The sequence below is a fragment of the Rhea pennata genome, unplaced genomic scaffold (genome assembly GCF_028389875.1).
Source record: "Rhea pennata isolate bPtePen1 unplaced genomic scaffold, bPtePen1.pri scaffold_47, whole genome shotgun sequence".
Classification (NCBI taxonomy): Eukaryota; Metazoa; Chordata; class Aves; order Rheiformes; family Rheidae; genus Rhea; species Rhea pennata.
Window position 1 is genome coordinate 244,478 of NW_026907686.1, and position 24,981 is coordinate 269,458.

Genomic DNA, 24,981 nt, shown 5'->3' on the forward strand with positions numbered 1-24,981 from the left:
ATATTTGTTAGGCAATAGATTGTGACGCGACAGAATGTTTGTGACGCGATACAATCTGACACAATAGAATGTAATGCAATAGAATGTGACGCGATAGAATGTTTGTGACGGCATAGAATGTGACGCGATAGAATGTAAGGCAATAGAATGTCACGCGATAGAATGTGATGTAATAGAATGTTTGTGACGCGATAGAATGTGATGCGATAGAATGTAATGTAATATAATGTGATGCGATAGAATGTGACACAATAGAATGTAATGCAATAGAATGTGACGAGATAGAAGGTTTGTGACGGCATAGAATGTGACGCGATAGAATGTGATGTAATAGAATGTTTGTGATGCGATAGAATGTGACACAATAGAATGTGACGCGATAGAATATTTATTGAGGTAATAGAATGTTTGTGACGGATAGAATGTTTGTGACGCGATAGAATGTGACGCCATAGAATGTGACGTGATAGAATGTGAGGAGATAGAATGTTTGTGACGCGATAGAATGTGACGCGAGAAAATGTTTGTTATGGCATAGAAAGTGACGTGAGAGAATGTGACGTGATAGAGTGTTTGTGACGGCATAGAACGTGACGCGATAGAACGTTTGTGACACGATAGAATGTGACGCAAGAGAATGCTTTTGATGCGATAGAATGTGATGCCAGAGAATGTGACGCGATAGAATGTTTTTGACGTTTTAGAATGTAATGTGATAGAATGTTTGTGATGGCATAGGATATGACGCGATAGAATGTGACACGATTGAATGTAACTCAATAGAATGTGACGTGATAAAATGTGAGGAGATAGAATGTTTGTGACGCGATAGAATGTGATGCGATGGAATGTAACGTAATAGAATGTTTGTGACGCGATAGAATGTGATGCAATAGAATGTGATGTAATAGAATGTTTGTGACGCGATAGAATGTGATGCGATAGAATGTGACATAATAGAATGTTTGTGATGTGATAGAATGTGACGCGATACAATGTTTGTGACGCCATAGAATGTTACCCCATAGAATATTGGTGACGCGATAGAATGTGACGGGATAAAATGTTTGTGAGGCAATAGATTGTGACGCTACAGAATGGTTGTGACGCAATAGAATGTGATGCCATAGAATGTGATGTAATTTTCTGGGCATTTTGAAACACTGTGTGTTCAGCTACTTCTGACACTTCCTTTTCTATATGTGTGTGTGTGTGTGTGTGTATATATACATATATATATATATAAATTTGTATTCAATGCCCTCCACACATACCTGTATTGAAAATATTTTTCTGAGCTTTGTTTTTTCACTTCTATAGTATACCTGTTTCTATTAGCATTGGGTTATGGGGCAAGTGGTCCTGTCCTTCGCTATGCCCTCCCTCCATCTAGTACTGCTGAAAGGGGGGTTGAGGGGGCTGTACGTATGTGTTTGTTTTCTTGATATTAGAGTTGGAGGAAATGAGCTGGCCTGGAGGGGCAGAGAAACCTGGCCCTAATGCAATCACTGCGTTGTGCAATTGAGTTAAGGTTTGGTCCAGCGGAGCCTCCAGTGGCTTCAACCTGCGCCAGGCAGCTCCTCTCAGCCCTGCATCATTGCTCCTGCTCTCCTCAGGGCAATGAGCTGCTGGAGGTGGGGGCAGGCACTTGCCTTCATCCTGCTGCTCTACAGTGAGAGGCTGGCTCCTTCCCCCAAGCCCTTCCCATAGGTTTGCCTGCTCAGAGTTGCTCTTTGGTCCTAGAGAAGCCAGGTCCTCTTCTTGGAATGAGGACAAGGTAGACTCCTCTTGCAATGGTATTACCTTGTTCCTGTGAGCAATTGCACCCCAAGTCAAAGGGGGAAGATGCTCCCCAGCCCAGAAGGGGAGCAAGAGGAGGTTTTGGTGCACCAGAAGTCCCCTGCCTGTACCCCTGGCATGTCCTCCATCTGCATCCCCACCCTCCAGCCTGTGGGAGAGCCTTCAAGACATGGCTTGGGGTCTTCCCTTGCCCGGTGTGACAAGACCCCTTTCCCCCAAACTTCTGCCTGGGCTGAGCTATGCTGGGGGAGGATGTGCTGAGCTGAGCTGCTGTAACCTGAGAGCCAGAAAATAATCAGGTTATGCCTGGGTGAGTTACTGCCAGGTACCTGCTGTGAATTGCTTTGGGGCATAGGCTCAGAGAGCTGCAGCCTCAGGGCAGGGTTGGTGTTGGCAGAGGTCCATGCACCAGGCTGGCAGGGGTTGGGGGTGACTTGTCCTCCTCCCCTACTGCTGCAGTGCAGGGCAAGCAGGTGCTTGTACTCATGTTCCCTACCACCCGGGCTCCGGGGCAAGAGCATCCGTGCCCTGGCACTGCAGCAGGGTGCAGCTTTTAGGGTGGAGGGTAGAACGATGCACATGTCCATCTCTCACCCCGCTAGCCATGACGCTGCACTGTCACCCTCTCCCTCCCCCCAGCACATGCTGCAGCAATCAGGCCCCAGGCAGCAAGGCTGGGTGGTTGCAGTTTATTGGGTACTGGCTGCTTGGCTAGTGCAGGACTTGCTCTAGTCCTCAGTACGGCTCCAGGGCCACCACCACTGCTGCAGCTCCATCTGTGGCAGCTTTGCAGGGGCACAGGGGATGAGCAGGGCAGGCCTACTCGAGATGTGCCCACCCCTGCCCCCAGCACCCTGGGTGCCCGCAGCCAGGAGCTGCTCCAGGATGGGGCTGCCAGTGCTCCAAGCCAGCCAGAAAATGGTAATGCCCATTCCCGGTGTGCTGAAGCAGAGCCAGTAGTCAGGCACTGCCTTCTGCTCCAGAGCAAAAGCTCCTGAAAGCCCCCACAGGAGCCAGCCAGGGCACCACGGGTCTGCCCTGCCACTGGGGCTTTTCTTGACCCCCAGCCTCTCACAGCAGCTGGCAGCCATGGGGCAGGACCTGCCTGGAGCTGCTTGAAGCATGGCTGAGGGAAGGGAGGGGGCCGTGGCTCTTGGTGGCCAGCAGCAGCAGCCGGCAAGGTGCCCGGTGCATCCTGGCCATGCACAGGGATCATCGCGTGGGAAAAGCAGGTAGCTCAGAGTCGAGCAGGGCCCGGACGGAGGAAGTGTTATTGCTGCCTGGCACAGTGGCTCCTTCCAGCTGTGTATGTGGTGGGGGAGGGACAAGCGGTCAGTCCCTGCGGGACAGACTCTCTGGAGGCTGGAGAGCCCTGAGGTGCTGTATGTCGTGGAGCAGCCTCTGAGGCACCTTCAGCCTGCCGCGGGGGTGAGAGATGGCTGGAGGGGCCAGATGCCCTGGCAGCCCCAGCCACATGCTGCTGCCCACCCTGCAGCCGTGCCCAGGCACCCTGCCCTGCCTTGCTGGCAGCGTGGCCACTGCTCTGTCCCAGAGGACCAAACCTCCAGGGCCAGGATCTAGGGTGGTGCCTGCTCAAATTTCCTGCTGCTATACACCTGGTCCTTGTTCATGCAGCTCAGCAGGATCCAGTCCCAGAGGAAGGAGCCCTGGAAGGTGAGAGAGGGAGGTCAGTGCTGGGAGTGCGCAGCTGGGCCGAGCCCCCGGCACCAATACTCACCATTCCCAGCGAGGTCAGAGCCATGGCCAGGTTGATGACAGTGGGGATGAGGCTAAACTTCCCTGCCTGGCAGAAAGGATGGGATCAGCAATCGCTGCCCAGCCCAGGTTGCCTCCTGCCTGGGCCTGCATTCACTCTGGGTTGGGCACAAGGAATGAGACTGAGCAGAGACCTCCCTCTGCCCAAGCCACAGTGTGGACAACCTACCCAAGCAGCAGCGCACACTATGAGGTCTTGCATTTCCTTCCAGCACACTTTGCACACTTTGCCAAAGGTTCTAATTTGAGGCACCTGGGATTCCCCCATTCCTCTGCAAGGCTGAGCGGAAGAGGCCTGGCTGTGTTCATCCCAGCTCTGAGGCAGCAGTGGAGAAGAGCTGCTTTTCCAGGACGGTCCTAGCACCACGGCAGCATATTATGCACATATGCACCCCAGTAGCACATGGACCATGCAAAATCCTACCTGGCCCTGCACGATGACATCAATATGGATCCCACAGGCCTTGATCAACACTCGTGTGTGGGTCCCGTTCCATTTGTAATACTTCGCAGACCTCCTGGGGAGACAGGTAGAAGGGCCCAGTGATGGGGACCAGCCACAGCAGGACCAGGGAGGGCAGGAGGAGGATGCAGGACTGCAAGTGCCACTGCCTGGGACAGTGGTTTTGGGATCGGGGCGGTGGAAGGAGTAGTGGGGGTTGCAGTCGGTTTCAGGCAGGCCCAGGTTACAGTTCCAGCTGATGACCACCCCACCCTGCAGCAGAAACCAGCAGGCCTAGCACAGCACCAGCACACCATGGACACAGTGAGCCCAGGGCACAGCACTACTGTGCACACAGCTTGGCCATGGGCATGATAAGCCAGCAAGCGAGCAGGGCATTTACCCCACTCAGGCATTAGCACAGCTGTCATCCTCATCACCCGCTGGGAAAGGCCAGGAATGCCACCATACTGGGGCACACGGCCCTGCCAGGGAAGCCAGCAGCACTGCTTGCAAGGCTGCTTACCCAGCGGAGCTCTGCCCCAGCAGTGGGCTTTCCAGATGAGTTGGGAGCATGGCTAGGCATCAGGGAGCATTCCCAGATGCAGAGTGGGGGGCCTCTAGGGTCTGGAGGGTGCTGGGGCTGAGCAGGGGATGCAGAACCTGGAGGGAGGATGGAACAGTGCTGAGTTCCTTCCCTGGATGGGAATTATCTACTCCCAAGAGGGCAGCAGAGGCAGCAGGGCCGGATGGGGCTGGAGACCAAATGCTGGGTGCACTGCCCTCCCCTGGCAATGTCATGGTATTTGCCAAGGTGTGTGGATGAGTCCCCACCACTGGGTGAGCAAACCTGCCAGTCCTGGCAGTGATACAGGCATACCTGCAGTCTATGCTTTGCTGCCAGCTGGCCTCCTGCTCTCCAGCCTCTGCACAGGGTCCTCGTAAGAGAGACCCTGGGCCTGGGAGCCTTGCAGGGCTCTGCATGCACATGGTGGGCAGAAAGGACTGCTCAGGGGCTGCAGTGGATGTGCTGTGCTCCGAGCTGTTGAGGCTGGCTAAGCTGCCACTGCCCTCAGCCCATCCCAGCTAGCCCCTGCAGCATACTGGCAGGGCAGCAGGGCCAGGGACCTGCCTCCAGCTGCCTCTGAGTCTCAACAGTGCCAGTGTGTGAGTGATGATCCCGTGGAGCCAAGCACTAGAGCAGGTGCTGAGGGAACGCCCTGTGCCCAGCCAGCAAGACCTTGGGCCCTCTGGGAGGAGCATCCTGCCAGGACATGACACCTTCTCTGCCAGCTCCCTTAAGTTCTCTCCCGCCTGCTCCACAATGAAGCTCCGCTTGAAGATGAGGCAGTAAAGGGCAGAGGTGGTGTTGAAGGTGCAGCTTTTCAAGTAACTGCTCTCAGCAGCTTGAATGTTGCCCCTGGGGAGACAAACCCAGAGCCATGGCATAGAGCAGCACACCAATACGCCTCAATTTTCTTCCTAATATCGTGAAGCACCCAAACGAAACATTAAACCCCAGCTCTGCTCATTGGTATCCATGCCATCACTGATGGTCCCAGCTGATGAACGGTGAAGGGATTTCCTAGGAGAACTACATACCAGACGTGGATGTATGCAGGCACTCAGAAATGCACATGACTGACTAGAGGATGGCCTACACAGCAGGAGGGTGGAGAGCAGGAAGAGGAGGAACCCTGAGGTAGTTACCTGGTGAGATGCTGGCATTTTCAAAGGGATTCTTGTTCTCAAAGACTTCAACCGCTCCCTTTGCAAGGCCACATGCCCCATATCTACCCACCAGTGTGAGCATTCCTGCTCCTTCTTTCTCAATAATTACCATCCTCATCATCACCACCTTCCTCAGTGGAGGCAGGGGCAAGCAAGAGTGAAAGATAGATGGGTGGAGTAAGGGTTGAGAACTCCGTATCACAGAGACAGCAGCTGAGCACCAAAAAAATGTCCTGTCCCAGCAGGTTGAGAGAGGTGATTACTGCCCTCTCCTCAGCACTGGTGAGGCCACAGCTGGAGTGCTGTGTGTGGGTGTGGTCTCACCAGTACAAGAAAGACATGGACCTACTGGAGCAAGTCCAGCAATGATGATGAAGGGACTAGAAGCATCTCTCATGCAAGGAGAGGCTGAGAGAAATGGGACTGTTAAGTCTGGAGAAGAGAAGGCTCAGGGGCATCTTATCAATGTGTACAAATACCTGATGGGTAAGAGTAAAGAAGATGGAGCCAGGCTCTTCTCAGTGGTGCCCCGTGATCATATGAGAGGCAATGGGCATAAACTGAAATACAGTAATTGTGTCTGAACTTAAGAACAAACATTTTTTTTACAGTGAGGGTGATCAAACACTGCACCAGGTTGCCCAGAGAGGTTAGAGAGTCTCTCTCCTTGGAGATACCAAAAACCCGAGTTGGCTTGGCCTAGAGCAACCTGTTGTAGGTGACCCCGCTTTAAGCAGCTGTTGAACTAGGCAATCTCCAGAGGTGCTTCCAACCTCCGTCATTCTGGGAGCAACTTAGGAACAGGGATCCCCTGTGAAAAGCCGGCATCTCCTCCAGCTGTCAAATGGCACTGCTCCTGCACAGCTCCACTCCTGCCTCTCCATCCTTCAGGCTTGTCCACGTATTTCAACCACATCTCCCTGCTGTCAGTGAACACTCATTCCTCTGGTATCTAATTGTTACGGGAAATGGCTGTGCTATCCACCATTGCACTTTCAGGAAGGCATCTGGCTGCACTCCACACACACACTCAGACAACACACATGCAAGTGCAGGGCCAGGGTGGCCCCCTTCTCCCCACTATGCCAAAGACCTGACTACAAAGCACTGCTGCTGCAGCAAGGCTGTCCTGGTCCCAGCAGCAGGGCCTGACCTGCACTCAGCTGCTTAGCATCACCTATATTGCTCTCCACTTTGTTCTATACCCTGTACACACATGGCAGCCTGGGTACCCACTGGTCTACTTGCTCCATCCCTAGGCCCCACATTGATCTCTTCCACATGGACATCCTTGGAGAAGCCGAAGCAGGGGAAGTGGATGTTCCTCTTGATAAGGATGGGGAACTGTGGTGCCATGTTCGCCACGGACTCACTGTGGAGAGACCTAAGCACTATGGCTTCGGGAGCAAAATGGTCCCTGTTGGCATGGCCTGTGCAAGGCCATCCCTGTGCCATGGCACCGCCTCCCTAGGCCATGGCCTGTTGCTGAAGGGGCCAAACCTCTCAAGAGCACCCTCAGAGGTGTCCCGCCCAGAGCATCCCCTGGTGTCCAACAGAACCTCGAAGATTGGCCAGCCTTTTGGTGCCTGTTCCATCCTAGCAGAGGACTCTCCTCCCCAGTGCCACGACCCATCTTTGGGGCCCGTACCCAACACTCGCTTCCTCTGCTGGACACCAAGCCAGCATTTCAGAGCTCTTCTCGGTGCCGCCAGCACTGGGCACGCAGCGCCCTGTCTTCTGCCCTGTGAGGACGAACACACAACGCTGAACTTCCTGGCAAATGGGATCCTGCCCAGTGCGCAGTGCTGCACAGATCACTTGTCCCTGCACATGCCCAGCTCTCTGTGGCCCAACATGTCCATGTCGCCAGGGGTGCAGTCATGGTCGCAGCTGCATACAGCACTGCAAACTGTTAGCCCCTGCAGGGTCATGGGGGACATGGTGAGAACAGGACATGCACCTGGTAGTCCTACGCTGTGGCTGCAGAGGGGACGGGGCACCCCATGTGCTTCCCCATCTCTGCATGGGTGCCAGCCCTTGCAAGCTGCCTGGGGTAAGCAGCCGTTAAGCGTGCCTGCGGTGGCCCTACTCTAGCATGGCTTTCCTTGGTGTGTCCTCCGGAGTAGACAGTCAACCCTCTTCATTTCCTTGCATGGGAACTGAGCCAGGGGCAGCTGTGCTCACTAGCATTCCCCACGTCTCTGCATCCGCCAGCAAGCTCCGCTCAGTCTCCACACATCTCCCCTCCCGTGATCCCTCATTCAGCAGCCCCCAAACAGTGCCCAAGCCAAGGCAGGCAGGGGGATCCCTGCCACAAACTGGTAGCAGCAGAGGAGAGCTACAGGCACCAACATCACGTGGATGTCAGAGCCTCCCCTGACCTGATCTGAGAGTGCCCTCTCCCGCCCTGAACATCCAAAACCACAGAGGCCTGACGCTGCTTGTCAGGGCAGGCAGAGCATGGCGCACCTGCCTGGCTAAGGCCACAGGGCCCTGCCCAGTGCTACGTGCCAAGCTCCGCTGAGCCTGCCGCACAGCACTGCAAAGGTGACCTAACATGCAGTCCCAATGTGTCTGGGACGCAGCTATGGTTGCCTCATCGGGAGCCAAGGACAGTGCTGGGCCTGGAGGAGGGAACACAGGAGTCCCCATGCAGGCAGCGGGGACCACCACACATGACAGCTTCCTTTGCTGGGTCCATCTGGATGAAGGAGCAGTTGGGAAGCCCTTGCAGAAAGTCTGCTGCTCATCTACAGGTCCAAGAGGCCACCCAAAGCAAGCAAGACAAGAGAAGAGAAGGGAGAAAGGCGGGTCGGAGCCTCACCTCGGCTGTGCGGGTTGGGGGGGTGTAGAGCGGAGGCGGGGGGTGGTTGTGGGCTACGTACACCGCAACATCGCACACCTTGCTTGGTGACTGTCATGCCCTTGACTTTGGTGAGGACAGAGCTCTGCGGGCTTGTCTCCCATTCCTGGTAGCCCTTCTGAAGGATGACAGGAAAAGGCGCTATCAGTGATCTCCTCGCCACTGGGACCCAGAGTGCTGCATCTGTACTACGGGATACTTGGTGGGTAGTCTAGAACACTACCGCTGTGTTAAGCAGAATACGAATAAGTAACTAACAAGGTCCTGGAAATCTGTGAGAAAGAACAGCGGTTGGTTACATAGAGATTTGGTGGCTTCCAGCCACAGAATAACCATGAGAAACAGTCAACAAGAAGGTCTGAAGTTGAAGAGTAACCCCAAAGTCAATGTGGCCCCCGAAATAAATCTGCACACGTGCGCAGTGTCATAGTCCGGTTATGCAACCGGGGCGGAGTTGGGCTAAACTCCCTGCACTTGCTGGCCCCATGTGCCGGGACTCCCGCCTACCGCGAATAACCATAAATACCGGAATTTTTCCAAAGGAGAGGGAAGTTGCTACACAACAGAGGGCCAAGTTGCCTCCTCGGGAACACCCAAAAGGATTGTACCTGCCATCTCTCTCTCTCTCATCATGTAGACGATTGGGACAAGCATTGGAGTGGTCCTTCTCGAGATTTCCATTGGGTCGGTCTCTTTGTAAGTATTTATGAATAAACTGCTTGCTGGTGAAGGGTGCTTGTGTGTGTGTGTGTGTGTGTGTGTGTGTGTGTGTGTGTTAGTGCTGCCTTGCCAAAGCGGACACTTGGCCCCCGGGAACCAGAGTGGAACAGGTGCTCCCTAGCACCATCTGTGGGCACCAGCACATGGGGCTAGGAGACACAGGGCTCTGCTGCCGTTTGAGGTATTTGAGGGCAGCAGGCAGGATGGGAAGGGCTCTGCTCGGCTACTTTGTTCACCAGGCACCTGTCATCCATCTCCTGCAGCTCTGGAAGTCCCTGGGATCTGGCACTGCAATGCTCCAGCTGCGCCTTCTCTTTCCTATCCCTCTGCTCCACTTCCAGTCACGCTTCCAGGAGATCATGGTATGGGGCAATATGTGGGCAAGGAGGTAATCTCAGAGCCACCAAAGGCAGGCAGAGTGGACAGACAGCTAAGAGAGAGCTGCCACACTCGCCTTGCCCTGTACAGCAACACATGCCCACGGTCTCTGCGGTATCTCCCGCAGCCTGCGGGCATGGCCCCTCCGTCACCTTGTCCCAAGCAGCTTCTGGAGAGCATAGGCTCCAGCATAGCTGCTTTGTGGCACAGGAGAGGGTGGAGGTGGTGTGTGGAGAGTCGTGCCAGAGCAAGCACCAACACCCTGCTCTCTCTGGCTGCCAGCAGTACCTGCTAATCTGGGCTTTGCACAGCTCAGGAAAGGTGAAAGCATCCCAAAGGCAGGGATGGGATGATGCCAGCGTCAGGTCCTCAGTGCCACAGAGGAGCCGCGGCAGCCACCTGCGAATAGCCCTTGCCATGCTGCTCTGCACAGGCAAGCAGAGCGCCCCAGCAGGGCAGTCTCAGGAGAGCCAGCCTCCCTGGCCTGGGATTTGCACCTCACGGCTACCTCGCCTGCGCAGGGCAGGCCTTCGTGGTTGGCAGAAAGCACAGGCAGAGCTCTGCCACCCACTTCCTTCAGCAGCCAAGCATTACCCATCTCCTGCAGACGTAGAAATCCCTGGGATCCAGCATTGCCAAGCTGCAGTCGTGCTATCCACAGGTGTGCAGGCCACGTGGGAAAAATGGGACAAGGCTCAGGGACAGCACCCCTGCAGGGGTCCCAGTCGGGGGCGTACAAGAAAAGTGGCCCTAAGAGCAGGATGTGAAGGGACTGGAGCAATGGGACAGGGCACGGGGAGATCACCATCAGGGTAGGACAGAGACACTGCGCCCCCCGCCTCTTGCAGCACTATGGCTTTAGCTGAAATCGCCTTCCCCCTCTCCCAGCAGAGGCAAGAGAAGCTGCCCTGGCAACTTGTGGGGCTGCGCAGGGGCTGTGTGCGGAGCAGGGATAAACCGTGCGGCAGCAATGCCCCACCGGGAGGCAGCAGCTCCCAGCCCCGCACTCGCCTGACCAAGTAAAGCAGGACGAGGAGCTGCAGCGCACGGTGCGTGGTGCCGAGGTGCCCGTTCCTCACCACCATCACCTGTGGGGTGGAGTAGCTGCACAGCGCCCACAGGCAATCCCGGGCACCCATTGCTGGCGTGATCAGCATGGCACAGCACGGCATGGCACGGCACGGCATGGCACAGCTTGGGGAACCACTGGAGCGATAAGGACTGACCCCCCACCCCCACCCCACCACCAACGACACCCCACAGCTGCCACACAGCCCCAGCCCAGCACGGACGCAACCCCTGCTGTGCCATGGGGACCACGGTGAGGGACGGGCATGGTCAGCACGGACGCAAGTGGAGAAGTCTGGAGCTGGCACTCACAGCACAGCACCACGGGTGGGGCAGCAGGCAGAGGAAAGAGGCTGCAGGCGAGGGATGGGGGCTGCAGGCAGGGGACGGGGGCTGCAGATGAGGGACAGGGGTTGGAGGCGAGGGAAGGGACTGGCAGGCAAGGCACAGGGCTGCCAGCAGGGGACAGACAGAGGCTGCAGGAAGGGTTGGGAAGCAGAGGTAGGACATCTGGTTGCCAGGTTCGAGGAGAGGAGAAAGGGGCGATGCAGGCTACAGGACCAAGAAAGTAGTGGGTGAGCTGTGTGTCGAGCTCCTGTTCACCAAATGTTGCAGGGGAACTGGAGGGACGCAGTGAAACTGGTGGCAGAATGGGTTAAAGCAGGGAAAAGGCAGTTCTTCCTTGTCTGGTGGCCCTGAACTGGAGAGAGTTGCTCCACAGGAGGTGGCGGAGGTACCAGCAGGGTTCAGACAGAGTGGAGACATGCATGGCAGAGAGATGCCAGCGGGAACTCGTCAGAGCCATACCCTAGCAGCCCAACTGCAAGATGCGGGGTGCCAGCCTGTGATTGGGTCCAGGTGTGCAGGTTTTGAGGGCTCTCTGCAGAGAGCAGCTTCTCCTCCTACTCTTGCCACTGATGAAGCCTTTGGGCTGGACAGCAGTATGAGCATGCCAAAGTGTGATGCTGCTGGAGCGGGGATTGTGGGGAAGGTGGTGGTTGTCATAAGTTACTCTCTTGAAGGTTAATTCATACAGAGAGTTTGTTAAATCATGTGAACAATTTATTTAATTAAGTAAGCAGCCACAAGCAAAACAGCGCTGGGCGGCCGGGGAGTCTCAGCTCCGCCAACGGCGCGCGCCTCCTTCACATACAGTCCCCTTTTTATAATCTGCGTTGTAATCTCCTGGGGCGTTTTGCACATGTGTGAGTTGCTGGGGGGGTCGTCTGAAGCTCTCTGGTGGTCGTGGAGAGGAAGGCCGTGGTCTTCTTCCGTCTCTTTATTTTGGTTTGTCTCCTTGTGAGTGATCACAGGGGTTTGCTTATCTGTTGTGTTGACTCCCTTTTGGGATGCTGTTCTGTGAGAAAATTACAGGCGCCTGCTTATCCTTTCTTTATCCTTTTACCTTCAAAACCTCTGAGCAGCTTGTTGCTTACTTCAGCTCTTCATAGTCCTGCAAGATAGCTAGGGCCCCGACACCGGTTCCACAAGGGGTCATATAAGCTTTTGTGCTTACCATAATTTATTTGTCTGACACCATGTCTCAACCCTGATTGTTGTAAAACCTCCTCCTCCCCCTCCATCGGCTTATTCCTCCTTCTAAACAATGAACAAAGAGTTACAATTTATTACACAAATGACCACGCCTCGGCTTTTGACATTATTTGTGACAGCAACTGCATTTGCTCACACCCGCCCTGCACACACTTGGTGTCCTCATCCAGGGCGCACCTGCCTCGTAGGCCTACAGGCGTGCGCTTTCACTCCGACGAAAGCAGCACGGGCTCAGCAAGGCCGGTCATGTCAGTGTCCCCAAACTAGGTGGCTTTTGCAAGCTGCTGACATCACGGAGGTGTCAGCTGGCAACGAGCATAGCATGGAGACACTCTAGCCACCGCTCTGCACTTGCAGATCCAGAAAGTGGGTGAAACCCGGCTCCGCTTCCAGCCAGGCAGGCTGCCAAGGAGCCAGGTGAGCCACAGAAGCAGAGCGCTTCCCAACAGCCTTGCCGCTGGACATCTTGTCGGCATGGCTGTAATGACGAAACCACTTCCCTAGGTCCCCTCCTTTGCAGCTCCTCCGTGCCTGTCTGTCTGTACTCCCTAAGGGGTTGGGCACTCTGGGAGGTGTTAGATCATGTCTCTTCCAGGTGGACACCAGCCCCTGAGCCTCATGTTTCTTTTGGGGCTGGGGCTGGCATCAGAGACTATCAACTGCCCAAGCAGGTGCAGCTGTCAGTACCTGGAAGTGAACTGCACAGGGCAACAGCTGCAAGAGCTCCCTGTGACCATCCCACTGGATACCAGGCAGCTGATTCCGGCAGCAAACAAGATCTCATACCTGCCTGCAGTGGAACTGAGCTTCCTCGCTGACCTGGTCTATCTGGACTGCCGGGAGAACCTCTTGGGGGATGGTCTGGATTTCACTTTACGCATCGGGAAGCGTAACCAGTAGCTAGGATATTGCTACTTCTATAAAGTGCCTGCCCCAGCTGCAGGCGGTATCACTGCGAGCTTGTTATCACTTTTGTCACTGCGAGTCACAAGCACCTTACAGCTGCAGTGCCAAGAGTGAGGAGCCCGAGGAGGCTCTGGGGAGAGCTGCAGAGAAGGCTACTGCTCTGATTTTCCTGCCTTTTCTTCAGCTGCTCGATAGACTGCATCTTTTTGTTGCTGCTGCAGTATCGCTGCGTCCATAACAGTCCGTTAAAAACCCCTCTCTCCGTGGAGATGCGTGAAGTGCTCTGCTCCTGCCTCTGTTCTGTCCTGCTCTGCTCAGCCTCTCCAGCCCTGAGCTGCCCACCGTTCTGCCAGTGTCCCCTTCACCTCAAATGCCTCCTGCAATGCCTTTTTCCGAAAAAAATATGGCAGCTGTTGTGCTAAAGCAGATCGAAACGACAGTTCCTATAACCTCCAGCTATCACAGTGCTTCTAGCTGTCAAAGCAGGTACATTTGACAGGTTCTCAGGATCAAGCCGTGATCCAAATGCTCTGAACTCGGCAAAAGACTTTTGCTGTTCCCATGGGGGGTTCTGGTTTGGGTACCGGTGAAATGCGATTGACAGGGTGAAACAGAATGCAAGTTAAGACTGTGGTCAGAAAAGCGTCCCTGTATCCTTATGACTGACGGGCTTCATACGTTCCCACTCTTCCGCCAGCATCCCAGAACAAATTGGCTCGCTTTTGTTTTAAGTTATCCACAATAATCAAGGTATATGCATTGCAGATGAGCGTCCGCTTGAGTTCCTCTGACTTCTGCAGCAGAAAGGCACTTACTCCCGAATAAGAGCAGTTTACTGAAGGCAGGAGCCTTCTTTCCTTACATCATCTGGCTCACCAAAATCCAGCTCTTTTCCATCTTATTGAGAGAGTCTACAGCTGGACCACAGATATTGAATATTCATGAGGCAAAGTAATTACTGGTTCCCTTTTCCAGAGAAACACTAGTGCCGAGGGTAAAAAATTGTTATGCAGCTATGAAATTTGTATTTGATTTTCCAAATTGAAAAGGAACACATCCTGCACCAATGAAAAAAGCTTGATCCTCAGTAATTCACAATAAAATAATGAAGGAGAGCTGGGGGGAAAAAAAAAAGGAAATTTGAGAAAACCTGTCCATCAAGTAAGAAAAAGGCAGAAAAGAACCATAAGGAAGGGCAAAGGAAGCTGGTGTTAGGACAGAACAGAATTAGGGATGTCTGAGTATCTTAATAGGCGTAGTAAATGCCTGTAAAGGTACTTATTGTCCTCATACAGATTACAGACAGTTATGGAACAGTGTAGAGAAGTCCTACCCCTAGCAGCCGCCAGGTAGTTTGGAGATAACACGTGGAAGCCCTGAACAGGAGAGTAAAGCTCACTGCAGGCGGTTTGGAAGGCTACGAGCAGAAAAGCAAGTGGCAGCGAGGACTGGACGTATTCGTGTGGGTCCCTGCACAATCCCGGGAAGGATGGGAAAGAGACCAAGGCACCTACTGAAACCTTTCTGATGAGGCTGGGAGGAGATGGAACAGACTGCGCCAGGGCTGGGAAGAAACGACCCGTCTCCCTGCTTCCACGTGTCAGGGCAGGGGAGAAAGAGCGGAAAGACTCAGCAGCAGCCAGCGGAGGCAGCTCCAGTTTCCTCCTCTGTCAGACTTTGCTGCTATGTCCCAGCCAGGTGCTGCGGGTGAGTCAGCGCGAGGTGTTGTATTTCCTGGAACTGGTGTGAGAACTGGGTAAACTTTAATGCTGCAGGTAAGTGTATCCATGCTGGGAACCCCGGATCACGTGCGCCTATCTGCATCCAGGCAGGGAAAAGCAACTCCCTGTTTGTCAGGCCTAGGCGGCCCTAAAATGAGGGTTGTCCCAGGAGCTGACAGCTCTAGCAGAGGGACGGTGGGACAGACGGAACTGAGGGGCAACGCAGAGCACTGAAATCTGCTGCAAGCAGATCCCTGTCCCGGCCTTTAGAGAGCCACTGCAGCTTCACAGACCACTTTGTGCCAGTGTTTTACGCTCAGCTGGAGCTGCGCACGGTCGAGGCGCAGGCGGGAAGTTCCCACAGCTCGACGGCTTGGGGTAAGGGTGAACGAGCCCCGCAGTTACGCTCCTGACAGCGCGCGATAACAGCACCAACGGTTTCTGCAGCTGTATCCACTCGTCAATGTATAACAAAATACAACATAACATAATACAGTATAAGTTGTTGCTCGTCCCTCTCCCCTGCTCCGTTTCCCTAAGGACCACCCATCCAGCACTTCCAGCAGCGACCGACACGGTTCTGTCGCAGTAACCGAGTCTGTCGCACTGATTTCAAAACCCCCGGGGGAAGGAGGCGGCTGTGCTGGAGGCCACACTGGCCTTCTACAAACACCAGGAAGAGACATTGCTTCCTACTACGCCCAGCCTTCACTAGCTCCAGAGGGAAAAGCCAGCACCTGTTTTCTCGTGGCCTAGACTACAATACGGCAGAGCACAGTCATTATTTCGGCGGAACTGAATTACTGAGGACTTTCCTCTTTTTCTTTCACACAACAAGCTCGGTGACCCCTAACTGCAAACAACCCAAGTTTCACAGCTTGACTCTGTGGATGCAGACCTCACTATGCCAGCATAAAACAACCTCTTTCAGCTTAGCCTATGGCATGTCAGAAGATGTTTAAGATTTTTTCAAAAAAATCACAAGTGCTTTTATATTAAAATGAAGGTGCTCAGTTAGCAGAACTCAACAGTGCAGGTACAGAAGTTTGCCACTGCGGTATAATCCAACCGGCAGTATTTTCCTATCGCGACAATAACACAGAAATCGTTCTGATCATTCTGGCAACCTGGTTTGGCAAGGGACGGACTACGTATTTTCCCCCAGGCTGTTCAGGGAAAGGAGTGTGAAGTGCGGAGACATTTTTCAAAGGCTTTAGGAAACTCCTCCACTGCTTTTCTAGCAGGACTCCTACCCACTATTGCTCAGGGCACGGACAAGTTAGTCTTGCTTCTGCTTTTCCCTCTGCAGGTGCCGAGAACATCACCTGCTACATGCCAGAAGGTCTACGCGGCTTGAAAATGCCCGCAGTGGAGGCACAGCTCCAGCTGGACTGCCTGATCCAACTGCACAAGCAGGACTATATCTTTCTGTGTCTCGTTGGCTTCTGTATATTCTCAGCTGGCACTGTGGCAGCCTGGCTGGCTGGCATCTGTGCAGTGATAGATGAACTCCACACTGCAAAAGGGGAGGAGGATGAAGAGGAAGACACAACCACTTAGAACGGGCCCTGGAGAAGCTTCTGAATGCCTGTCCCGAGACCTGAAACCAGGTCCTTCCTGTCCAATTTTGCAAATTGTGCGTCCCACTCCAGAAGTGATTTTTGTGAACCAAAATAAAACTACAGGAGAACAAAGTCCCTGTGTTACAGTTTTGCTCACTCTGCTGCCTCCACATTTATTCTTCCGCCGGGGCGCAGGACATCATTGGCAAAATAGCGAGTGGCCACTAGAACTGTGGACAGTGCCTATCTGCCAACCAGGAGCATTAGCACTCCTCCTGTACCACATGACACCCGCTGAAAAGCAGGATCAGCATGGGGCCTACCACGTCCCACAAACAGGCTCGAGGAATTATGTCCCATGCACAGGAAAGGCCCCAGAACTGTGCTGTAGCCAGGGAGTTTACCTTTACCAAGGTCTTTGGGCCACAAAACCCAGCAGAGCTTGCTGGGACCAGCCCCGAGAGCTCACTGGTGCCCCAAAGAATCTGAGAATCTTCTGCTGTGCAAAGGCAGGTATATGAGCAAAGAGATTAAAAACAGGGTTGTCAAGTCAGGTTCTTATATTTACATCTAGGCTCTAAAGCAGGGTGCTCCTGTCACCAGAAGCCCAGGGCTCCAGTTGGTGAGCAGTAGTGGGGGCCAAACGCTACTGGAAACCAGGTCACCTATTTCCAAGCCTTAATGCAAGCACAAGAGCTTAAGTTTAAGCTTTGAGTTTCTGAAAAGCTTGTATGTGCCCCCCCCCACCCCTTAAACCTGGGCAGCTCAATAAGAAAGAAACAAATTTTCTCCCCAGAGAAACTATAAAGAAGAAGCATCCACATGTCACAGTTAAATGCAGAGACTGACACTTTGGGGGAAAAATAATCTGGCATTTTTGTAACTGTTGGAAAAAAAAAAAAAAAGATGTCCTTCGGTTGGATCCAAAAATCGATTTAATTGCTTGAATGAGGATTTTGACCAGTCACTAAAATTCCAGAGGCGTCTAATTCCTGTAGCAGGTACTTCTCGGATTCTCCTGAGCACCCCACGAGCCCCTTGCAGGCCAGCGAGGGGCAATGCCAACACCTGCCCTGTGCAGACGAGCACCCGGATCCTTCACGCGGCACAACTGGCATCAGCAGGTAGGTTTGGTCCCGACCCTAAGGACTGCTCGGAGCAGGCCTCAATCATGCTGGATTAGCACGGGCTGAAGCGTTTTGCTCATTTAGGGCTTTCAGGAACCTGGGATCCCACCGGGTCCCGTTTTCTTCCTTTCTTACACCAGCAACGGTGAAAAGATGCCATCTGTCCTCCTGCAGTGGGACCCCACTACACCGCCACTGGTTTAGGAACATTTTGCACATTTGTCCCCTTACAGACCTAGAAAGTCCTCCTGAATTTAAAGGTTTGTATCATATATTGCTGAAGCTGGAATCTTTTAACATAAAATATATTGCCTACACATTATCAAAGTATTCTTGGAAATGACTTGTGTTTTGATACCAAAGTGTATATACAGACCAGAATAAAGGGAGGTGCAAATAAGATCCTGTCATTTGCCTAACATTGCCATTTGCCTAGGGAGGTATCTGCTTGCATGAAAACACACAGCAACTCCACGTGCCAGACGCTGGCTTCTTCGTCCGACACCAGCTGGATCTGGTGAAATAAAAGGGAAAAGCATGATAAAATTCCATTAAGCATGCTAAACAGGCTATCTTATAACCATTACACTGTGACCTGTCTGCAGACTGTGAATCAAAAGTGAAATTACCAAGAAGTGATCTTGCCTCTAATCCATAGGCCCCAAATAGGCAAGAGTGGACGCAGAAGCGCAGTCTAACGGGCGACAGACGTGTGTTTGTTCACGCGTATACCAGAGAAGTGTATAAAGGCTAAAAAAAAATCACCAGTTAGTTGCAGTAAAGTTTCTGTGGGAAAAGCAAAGCTGAAACAGTTTTTAAAAAGCTAAAAATCATCTCCTGAACTATCACGTTACCGAGCTCCAAGACTAACCTGATCTTAAAGGCAGAAAGATGATCAATTAGCTGAACTGGAATTTAAACTATAGCCTATATCAAGGTACACTCACCAATTTTCGGGTCCTCTCTGCAATATCTGACTTTTTTTGTGAGATCACTTCTTGCAAAGCTGTCTAACAAAAAAAGAAACAAAGCAACAAACTTACAACAGGAACATCTTTTCAACTGCTACCTCCTTTACTCTTCCAGCTTAGATCTGTCAACAGAACAGACAATTGCCCTAGTGTCGGTTAAGACTCTTTCAGGGGAAGAGCTACCTTATACTAAGCTAATCTCCCAGATGCAAGCCACAGTTAAGGTCGTACACCTCACTGCTATTTAAATCTCACTGATAGTTTCTTTGGAATGCCACAACTAGCAGATAAAATAGCAGTCTGTAGAAACTTAAAATATAGGGAAGGAAAACATTGTTGAAAAGCCACTGGGAGCATCGAGGAGGCAGGCAGCCGCAGGTGACTTGGAGCAGGGGTGACAGATGGCACTAACTTCGGAAGGTTCTCTCCATCAGAGTGGGCAGGCAGCGCAGAAAACAAGAACACAGCCCATAGCTCCCAAGAGCCAAAACAGCTACCTCTGTACTACGCAGTGCTATCAGCACCCTTCTCTGTACTACCACGCCAAAGCCTTTTCGGCATGCTTGCATGTCTCACTTGCCATCCCAACTCCATCCCTACCAGCAAATACTGGTGCCATTTTACTTCCTCTGCTCTCATCAGCCCTTGTGGTTTGTTACACACACCCAATCTTCTTTGCCAGAGGTCATGTTTTTACTTTGAGAAGGCCTACATTAATACACCAGGTCTCCAGTAATAAGAAGGTGAAACATGGTTAATATTAAAAGCAGACAGACGGCTTACAGTAGCACCTCCAAAAAAAATACTAACCAGATTTTCATTTCTCTGAAGTGACAGAAAAGGTTACCTGCGAGACCTAGAAGAAAGCTGCCCTTGCTGGAAAGTAGCACTCTTCCCTACCAACATCACCTTGGCTTTTTTTCTTTTCTTTTTTTTTTTTTAAGAGTCTTTCCTTGGGTAACCCTTCTTAGGCCTCAGTCTATTTCCCAACATAGTTCACCCTCAGTTCTGAGTAAACCCTTCAAATTCAATCGCAAGACAAATCAAAAATTTCATGGCAAAACACACATATTACTTTTAACAAGAAAAGAGGTGCCTCTGCTCTTCTGGTGAGAGGCGTGCGCTGACTGCTCCAGCAGGAGCTGAAAGAAGGCGCCAGCCGAGGTGCCCGGGAATTTCCGGCCCAGCAGGCTCAGCGCCTTCCTGAGGGTCGTCTTGGCCAGCTCCACGCGTCCCACGTTGTAGCACACCTGCCCAGGAGAAGGCTTCTTCAGGCGGTGCCCGAGGGCTCCGACTGAGCTCCCTCCACATTTCCCGCCCCTGCCCGACGCGAGGCCGAGGGCCTCGACCGGCTGGGGCCGGAGGACGTGGCGGTCGCAGGCAGGGCTGCTCACTGCGGCCGGGCCTCAAAGTGCCAGAGGTGTCCCCCCGTTGCCCCCGCCGGCTGCCCCGCGCCATCACGGCATCCTGCTCCTCCCGCCCCGAGAGCCCTCGCGGCCGCCCTGCCGCTTTACCTCCCCTTGCAGGCTCAGGAAGGTGGCTTCTTCAAAGCAGGCCGGCACCGGGGCTTTCTGAGCCGCCGAGCTCCTCAGGGCCTCTGCTTTGCGCAGGCTCGTGAAGGCCTTGGAGCAAGCGCACGGAGAGCGGGTGAGCGGCGCTGCGGAGCCCGCCTCCAGCCCCAGCACTCCCACCCGCCTGCACAGCTCCCCGCGGAGGCCGTGCCCCTGCCCCTGCCGATGCCACCCCAGCGCACGCCGCGGGCACGAGCGCTCCTCCGCACTGCCTCCCTGCTGGGGCGCCTCGCGCGAAGGTCCCGCTCCCCTGCCCCGCGGCTCTTGCCCCGGGACAGGCAAGCAGGAAGAAAACCCCGGCTCCGACCCCAGCCCTTCGCCCCCAAGGGCCCACAGAGGCCGGTCCTAGTGCAGGGGGGAAATGGGCTTGCCCTAGGCAAGGCCACCGAGAGGCCTCCACGTGCAGTGGCCTCTGGCACGCAGTACAACTCATCAGGTAGTTGTCAGAGACGTGCAAGCAGGCAGCCGCGCTCTCCAGCAGGTAGTAGAGGGCTCTGGCATCGTTGCCCATTGCCGTGTGGTGGTGAGCCAGGGGCACGAGCACCAGCTCCACGACGGCCTTGCACTCGCAGGAGCGCGCGGCCCCGGGCGTCCCTCTGCTCTGGCCGGGCACCGCAGGCACCCGTTCCGCCTGCGCCAGAAACCGCTCTGCCTCCCTACGCCAAGACGAGGGCACGGAGAAAGAAGAGACACGCTAGCACCACCGCACTGCCCTGGCTGCCCGCACTAACACCGCGCTCCAGCGCGGCACACGGCCGCGTGCACGGCTGCCTCATGCGGCTGCGCTGCGTTTCACAGCCTCCCCAGGCGCGGAGAGCGCTGCCCAGCTATTCTCGCTGCCCCACGCGGCAGCAGCCGCGCTCTCGCCCGGCTCCAAGCAAAGCCTGTGCTACTCCTAACACAGGGCTTTGGGGCACGGCGCCTCTTCTTCCTCTGTGTAATAAATTGTAACTCTTTGTTCATTGTTTAGAAGGAGGAATAAGCCGATGGAGGGGGAGGAGGAGGTTTTACAACAATCAGGGTTGAGACATGGTGTCAGACAAATAAATTATGGTAAGCACAAAAGCTTATATGACCCCTTGTGGAACCGGTGTCGGGGCCCTAGCTATCTTGCAGGACTATGAAGAGCTGAAGTAAGCAACAAGCTGCTCAGAGGTTTTGAAGGTAAAAGGATAAAGAAAGGATAAGCAGGCGCCTGTAATTTTCTCACAGAACAGCATCCCAAAAGGGAGTCAACACAACAGATAATCAAACCCCTGTGATCACTCACAAGGAGACAAACCAAAATAAAGAGACAAAAGAAGACCACGGCCTTCCTCTCCACAACCACCAGAGAGCTTCAGACGACCCCCCCAGCAACTCACACATGCGCGGGACGCACCGGGAGATTACAACGCAGACTATAAGGGGGGACTGTGTGTGAGGGAGGCGCGCGCCGTTGGCGGAGCTGAGACTCCCCGGCCGCCCAGCGCTGTTTTGCTTGTGGCTGCTTACTTAATTAAATAAATTGTTCACATGATTTAACAAACTCTCTGTATGAATTGACCTTCAAGAGAGTAACTTATGACACGCAACTGCCCATGCGACAGCGCTGCTTCAGGAGCAGCAGCCGCTTCCCGCGCAGCGCCGCCGCCCCACGACAGGCCGGGCCGGGCCGGGCCGGGCCGGGCCGCGCCGGGCACCGCCGCGCAGGCGCGTGCGCGGCAGCGGCAGCCGGGGCGGGGGCGGGGCCTGCCCGGGAAGGTGCCGCGAGGGGCGTGGCCAGCGCAGCCGCCGTGCTGCGGGGCAGAGGTCGAGGAAGAGAGCGACCATTGGCTGCGGTGCCGCTCTCTGATTGGTGCTCTCCCTGGGGAGGCGGGGCTGGCAGGCTTCCCGCTCGCGGGAGGTGGGGGCAGCGCGCGGGGCTGCTCCGGCCGCGGCGGGATGGTGCTGCGGGGAGGCGCGGAGCCGGGCGGCGGCGGCGGCGGCGGCGGCTGGGGGGGGGCAGTGAGCACTGGGGCCAGGCGGCAGCGGGAGGTGTGGAGGGGTGGGGGTGGGTCGCGGCGGGGACTGGGCGGCGGCTGGTGGCGCGGCGTCCTGCAGGGAGGATGGCTCCTCGCTGTCCTCCCTCAAGCGCCTGGAGCGCTCGCAGCGCACGGAGCGGCTGGACACACTGTTCGGCTTCGAGCGGCCCACGGAGCCTGGCGAGCGCACGGGCTGGCTCATCAACATGCACCCGGTAGGACTGGGCCGGGGGGGGGATGTCACCGGCGGGGGGTGTCACCCACAGGCACCTGGTAGGACTAGGGGGGACAACGATGGGGGGGGTCACCGACATGCACCTTGTAGGACGGGGGGCGAATGTCACTGATGAGAGGGGGAGATGTCTCCGACAGGCACCCGGTAGGACCTGGGTGTGAGGGGAGGTGTCACCAATAGACACCCAGTAGGACTGGGGCAGGGGAGGTGTCACCGACAGGCACCCGGTAGGACTGGGGTGGGAGGGGGCGTGGGGGGGTCGTGTGTCGTAACAGGCCATGTGCATGTGCAGACGGAGGTGCTGGGTGAGGACCGGCGGCTGGTGAGCGCTGTGGACTACTTCATCCCAGAGGATGGGAGCCGCTTCGAGGTGCATCCCGTTCCTCCAGCGCAGCGCTGGTGCCCGGGCTGAGCGTCCTGCCTGCCCCCACCGGTTTGGCTGTTCTGGGCCCCAGGCATCACCCACAAGGCAGCAGCACTGTCTGCCCTACGCTGGGTCCACCTGGGACCCTTGGGGGCCAAGGTGGGTGCTGCAGAGATGCAGGGATGTGTATGTGGCGCACAAATGCCAGCAACGCGCAGCAAGGGCAGCGCGGTGCCCGTTGCTTCCGTTGCGAACCGTTGGGTTGGTTTCTCACCTTGGCTGCGGGGTCGCGCAATGTTCACCGGTTTTGATTTCTCCTGGGTGGCCCTGCCCTATAATCTGTATTTCTACATCGCTACCCAGAAGGCGAGTATGGACTTGGAAGCTGCGCACTGGCAAGCGGGGTCTTGAGTAAACTAGTGGCCGAGGTCCCAGAGACAAGGGCAGGTTTGACTTGAAGGGTCCCCCAGTCAGCTGAGAGGCCTTGTGACCGACCATCTTCTTGGGTTGGTAGGAGAAAAATCCAGCTCCAGTGCTTCTGTTGGTGGTTTTGTCAGAGCTGTTAGAGAAGACCTGAGATGGGAAGCAGCTGTATCAGTATGGTGGCTCCACTAAGGTTTCTTAGAGGGAGGTTGGTTTGTTATGTGATGAATTATCCCTTCAAGGAGCTGTCATATTTTTCCTGTTCTTTTTTTGTCCTAAAATTGATCTCTGGAGCCTATTTCACTTCTTCTAAGCCCAAACAGGGGTAAATTTCCCCTCTCATCTCGTCTTGTTCCTGCTCGTGCTGCAAAACTAGGTTTGTTCTGACGGTGCTGTGAATTGACCATCAAAGAGAGCCCCAGTGTGAAGGAACAGATTTCCAGACGGCCAGGATTTCAGGACAGCCTCGTGTCCTCCCCTCACAATTGAGGACACTAGTGTCAGAACCTCTTGTGAGCTTGTCTTCTCCTCTGGAGAAGTGTCTGGCTTTGTTGCTCATTCTCCAGTTTCTTTGCAGGGCTGTGAACGAGAAGTGTCATCCTTCCTCTCCAAGAAGTTTCAAGGGAACATTTCAAAGCTGGGAACTGTCCCCAAAGAAGATTTGGATCTGGTCAGTATTCCTCTGCCTGCTGTACTATTGTATAACCCTAATCTTTCTTTCTTTCTTTCTTTCTTTCTTTCTTTCGAGCTCAAGTGGAGTAGAAAGGGGCTAAGCAGTAAAGGGAAGCAGTATGCTTACCTTTAATCTTCAAGCACTGTTTGCATTGCATGTCATGAATAGGCTAATTATTGCTTATTGATAGTAATTGCTTATTATAGTAATAGTAAATAAAGTATATGTTCTGCTCCAGCACATAGTCTTTTTCACAGGATGCTCAAGAAACTTCCTGAGCTAGAAATGCTTGGAGATTAAGAGTGTTGTGGCAGAGGGGGATAGTATACATTTACTCTTTCTTGGGTGTGTACTGGTGATTGCACTTGGAAACAGACAACAAGACAAGATGGCCCTTGGTGTGAAGTGGCATAGCTCATATGTTCTTCGCTGTCTTACATGCTTGCTAGCATCTCTTCTCACTCCTAGTCTTTCCATCCAATTACTACCTCTTCTTTGGCCAGTTCTTCCACGTGTGCCAGTATAATTTGCATTTCCAGCGCTTTCTTACTGTTAGCAGTCTTCCCCTTTCCCTCATTACTCTTTTCCACCCTTAGCTGGCACTGTCTTGTTGCTTCGTAGCCAAATCGCTTGGTGGGTCTTAAGCAGAACTACATTAAGTTATCCTTCCACGTGGTGGATGACTTGGTGAAGGTGCGGAAAGAGATCTCTCCTGCTGTGAGGAAAAACAGAGAGCGAGACCAGGCGAGCGATGTCTATACGTCTATGCTGTCAAGGAAAGAGGTCTCCTTAGGATGGTTGGCCCATGGGCTTCTTAGGATTCCCCTAGTCACACAGACTAAAAAGTACAAATGAGAATTCCAATTTTCTCTTTGGTTTCCTACACCTGATGTCTGATTTCAGTTGAACCATTTCAAAGGAAGAGGAATCTAGTGAAGTGAGCACTCCCTGCCCCACTGAGAGGTGTACATTTTTTGTTCCAGGTGATTCCTGGGGTGCCCAACTATTCTTAAACTCGTTGTTATGCTTTATAAATCCAATGCCATAAGAAACCTCTCTTATAAAAGCATAGAGGTAATAAGTGTTTTTTGCC

General features: G+C 54.0%; 1 protein-coding gene and 1 pseudogene across 1 annotated transcript; one reads left to right on the forward strand and one right to left on the reverse strand.

Annotated features, from left to right (window-relative positions):
• Positions 1-3,377: 3,377 nt before the first annotated feature.
• LOC134154870 (P2X purinoceptor 2-like) lies at positions 3,378-7,480 on the reverse strand (the record flags this gene model as incomplete). The annotated part of the gene is made up of 7 exons (XM_062601502.1): positions 3,378-3,467; positions 3,539-3,604; positions 4,001-4,094; positions 4,146-4,291; positions 5,300-5,438; positions 7,041-7,121; positions 7,398-7,480. Coding segments are annotated over 7 exons (699 nt in total), but the record flags the coding sequence as incomplete, so codon positions are not given.
• Positions 7,481-20,355: 12,875 nt separating this feature from the next.
• Positions 20,356-24,981, forward strand: part of LOC134154871 (DNA polymerase epsilon catalytic subunit A-like) — a 266,177-nt pseudogene continuing 261,551 nt past the window's right edge.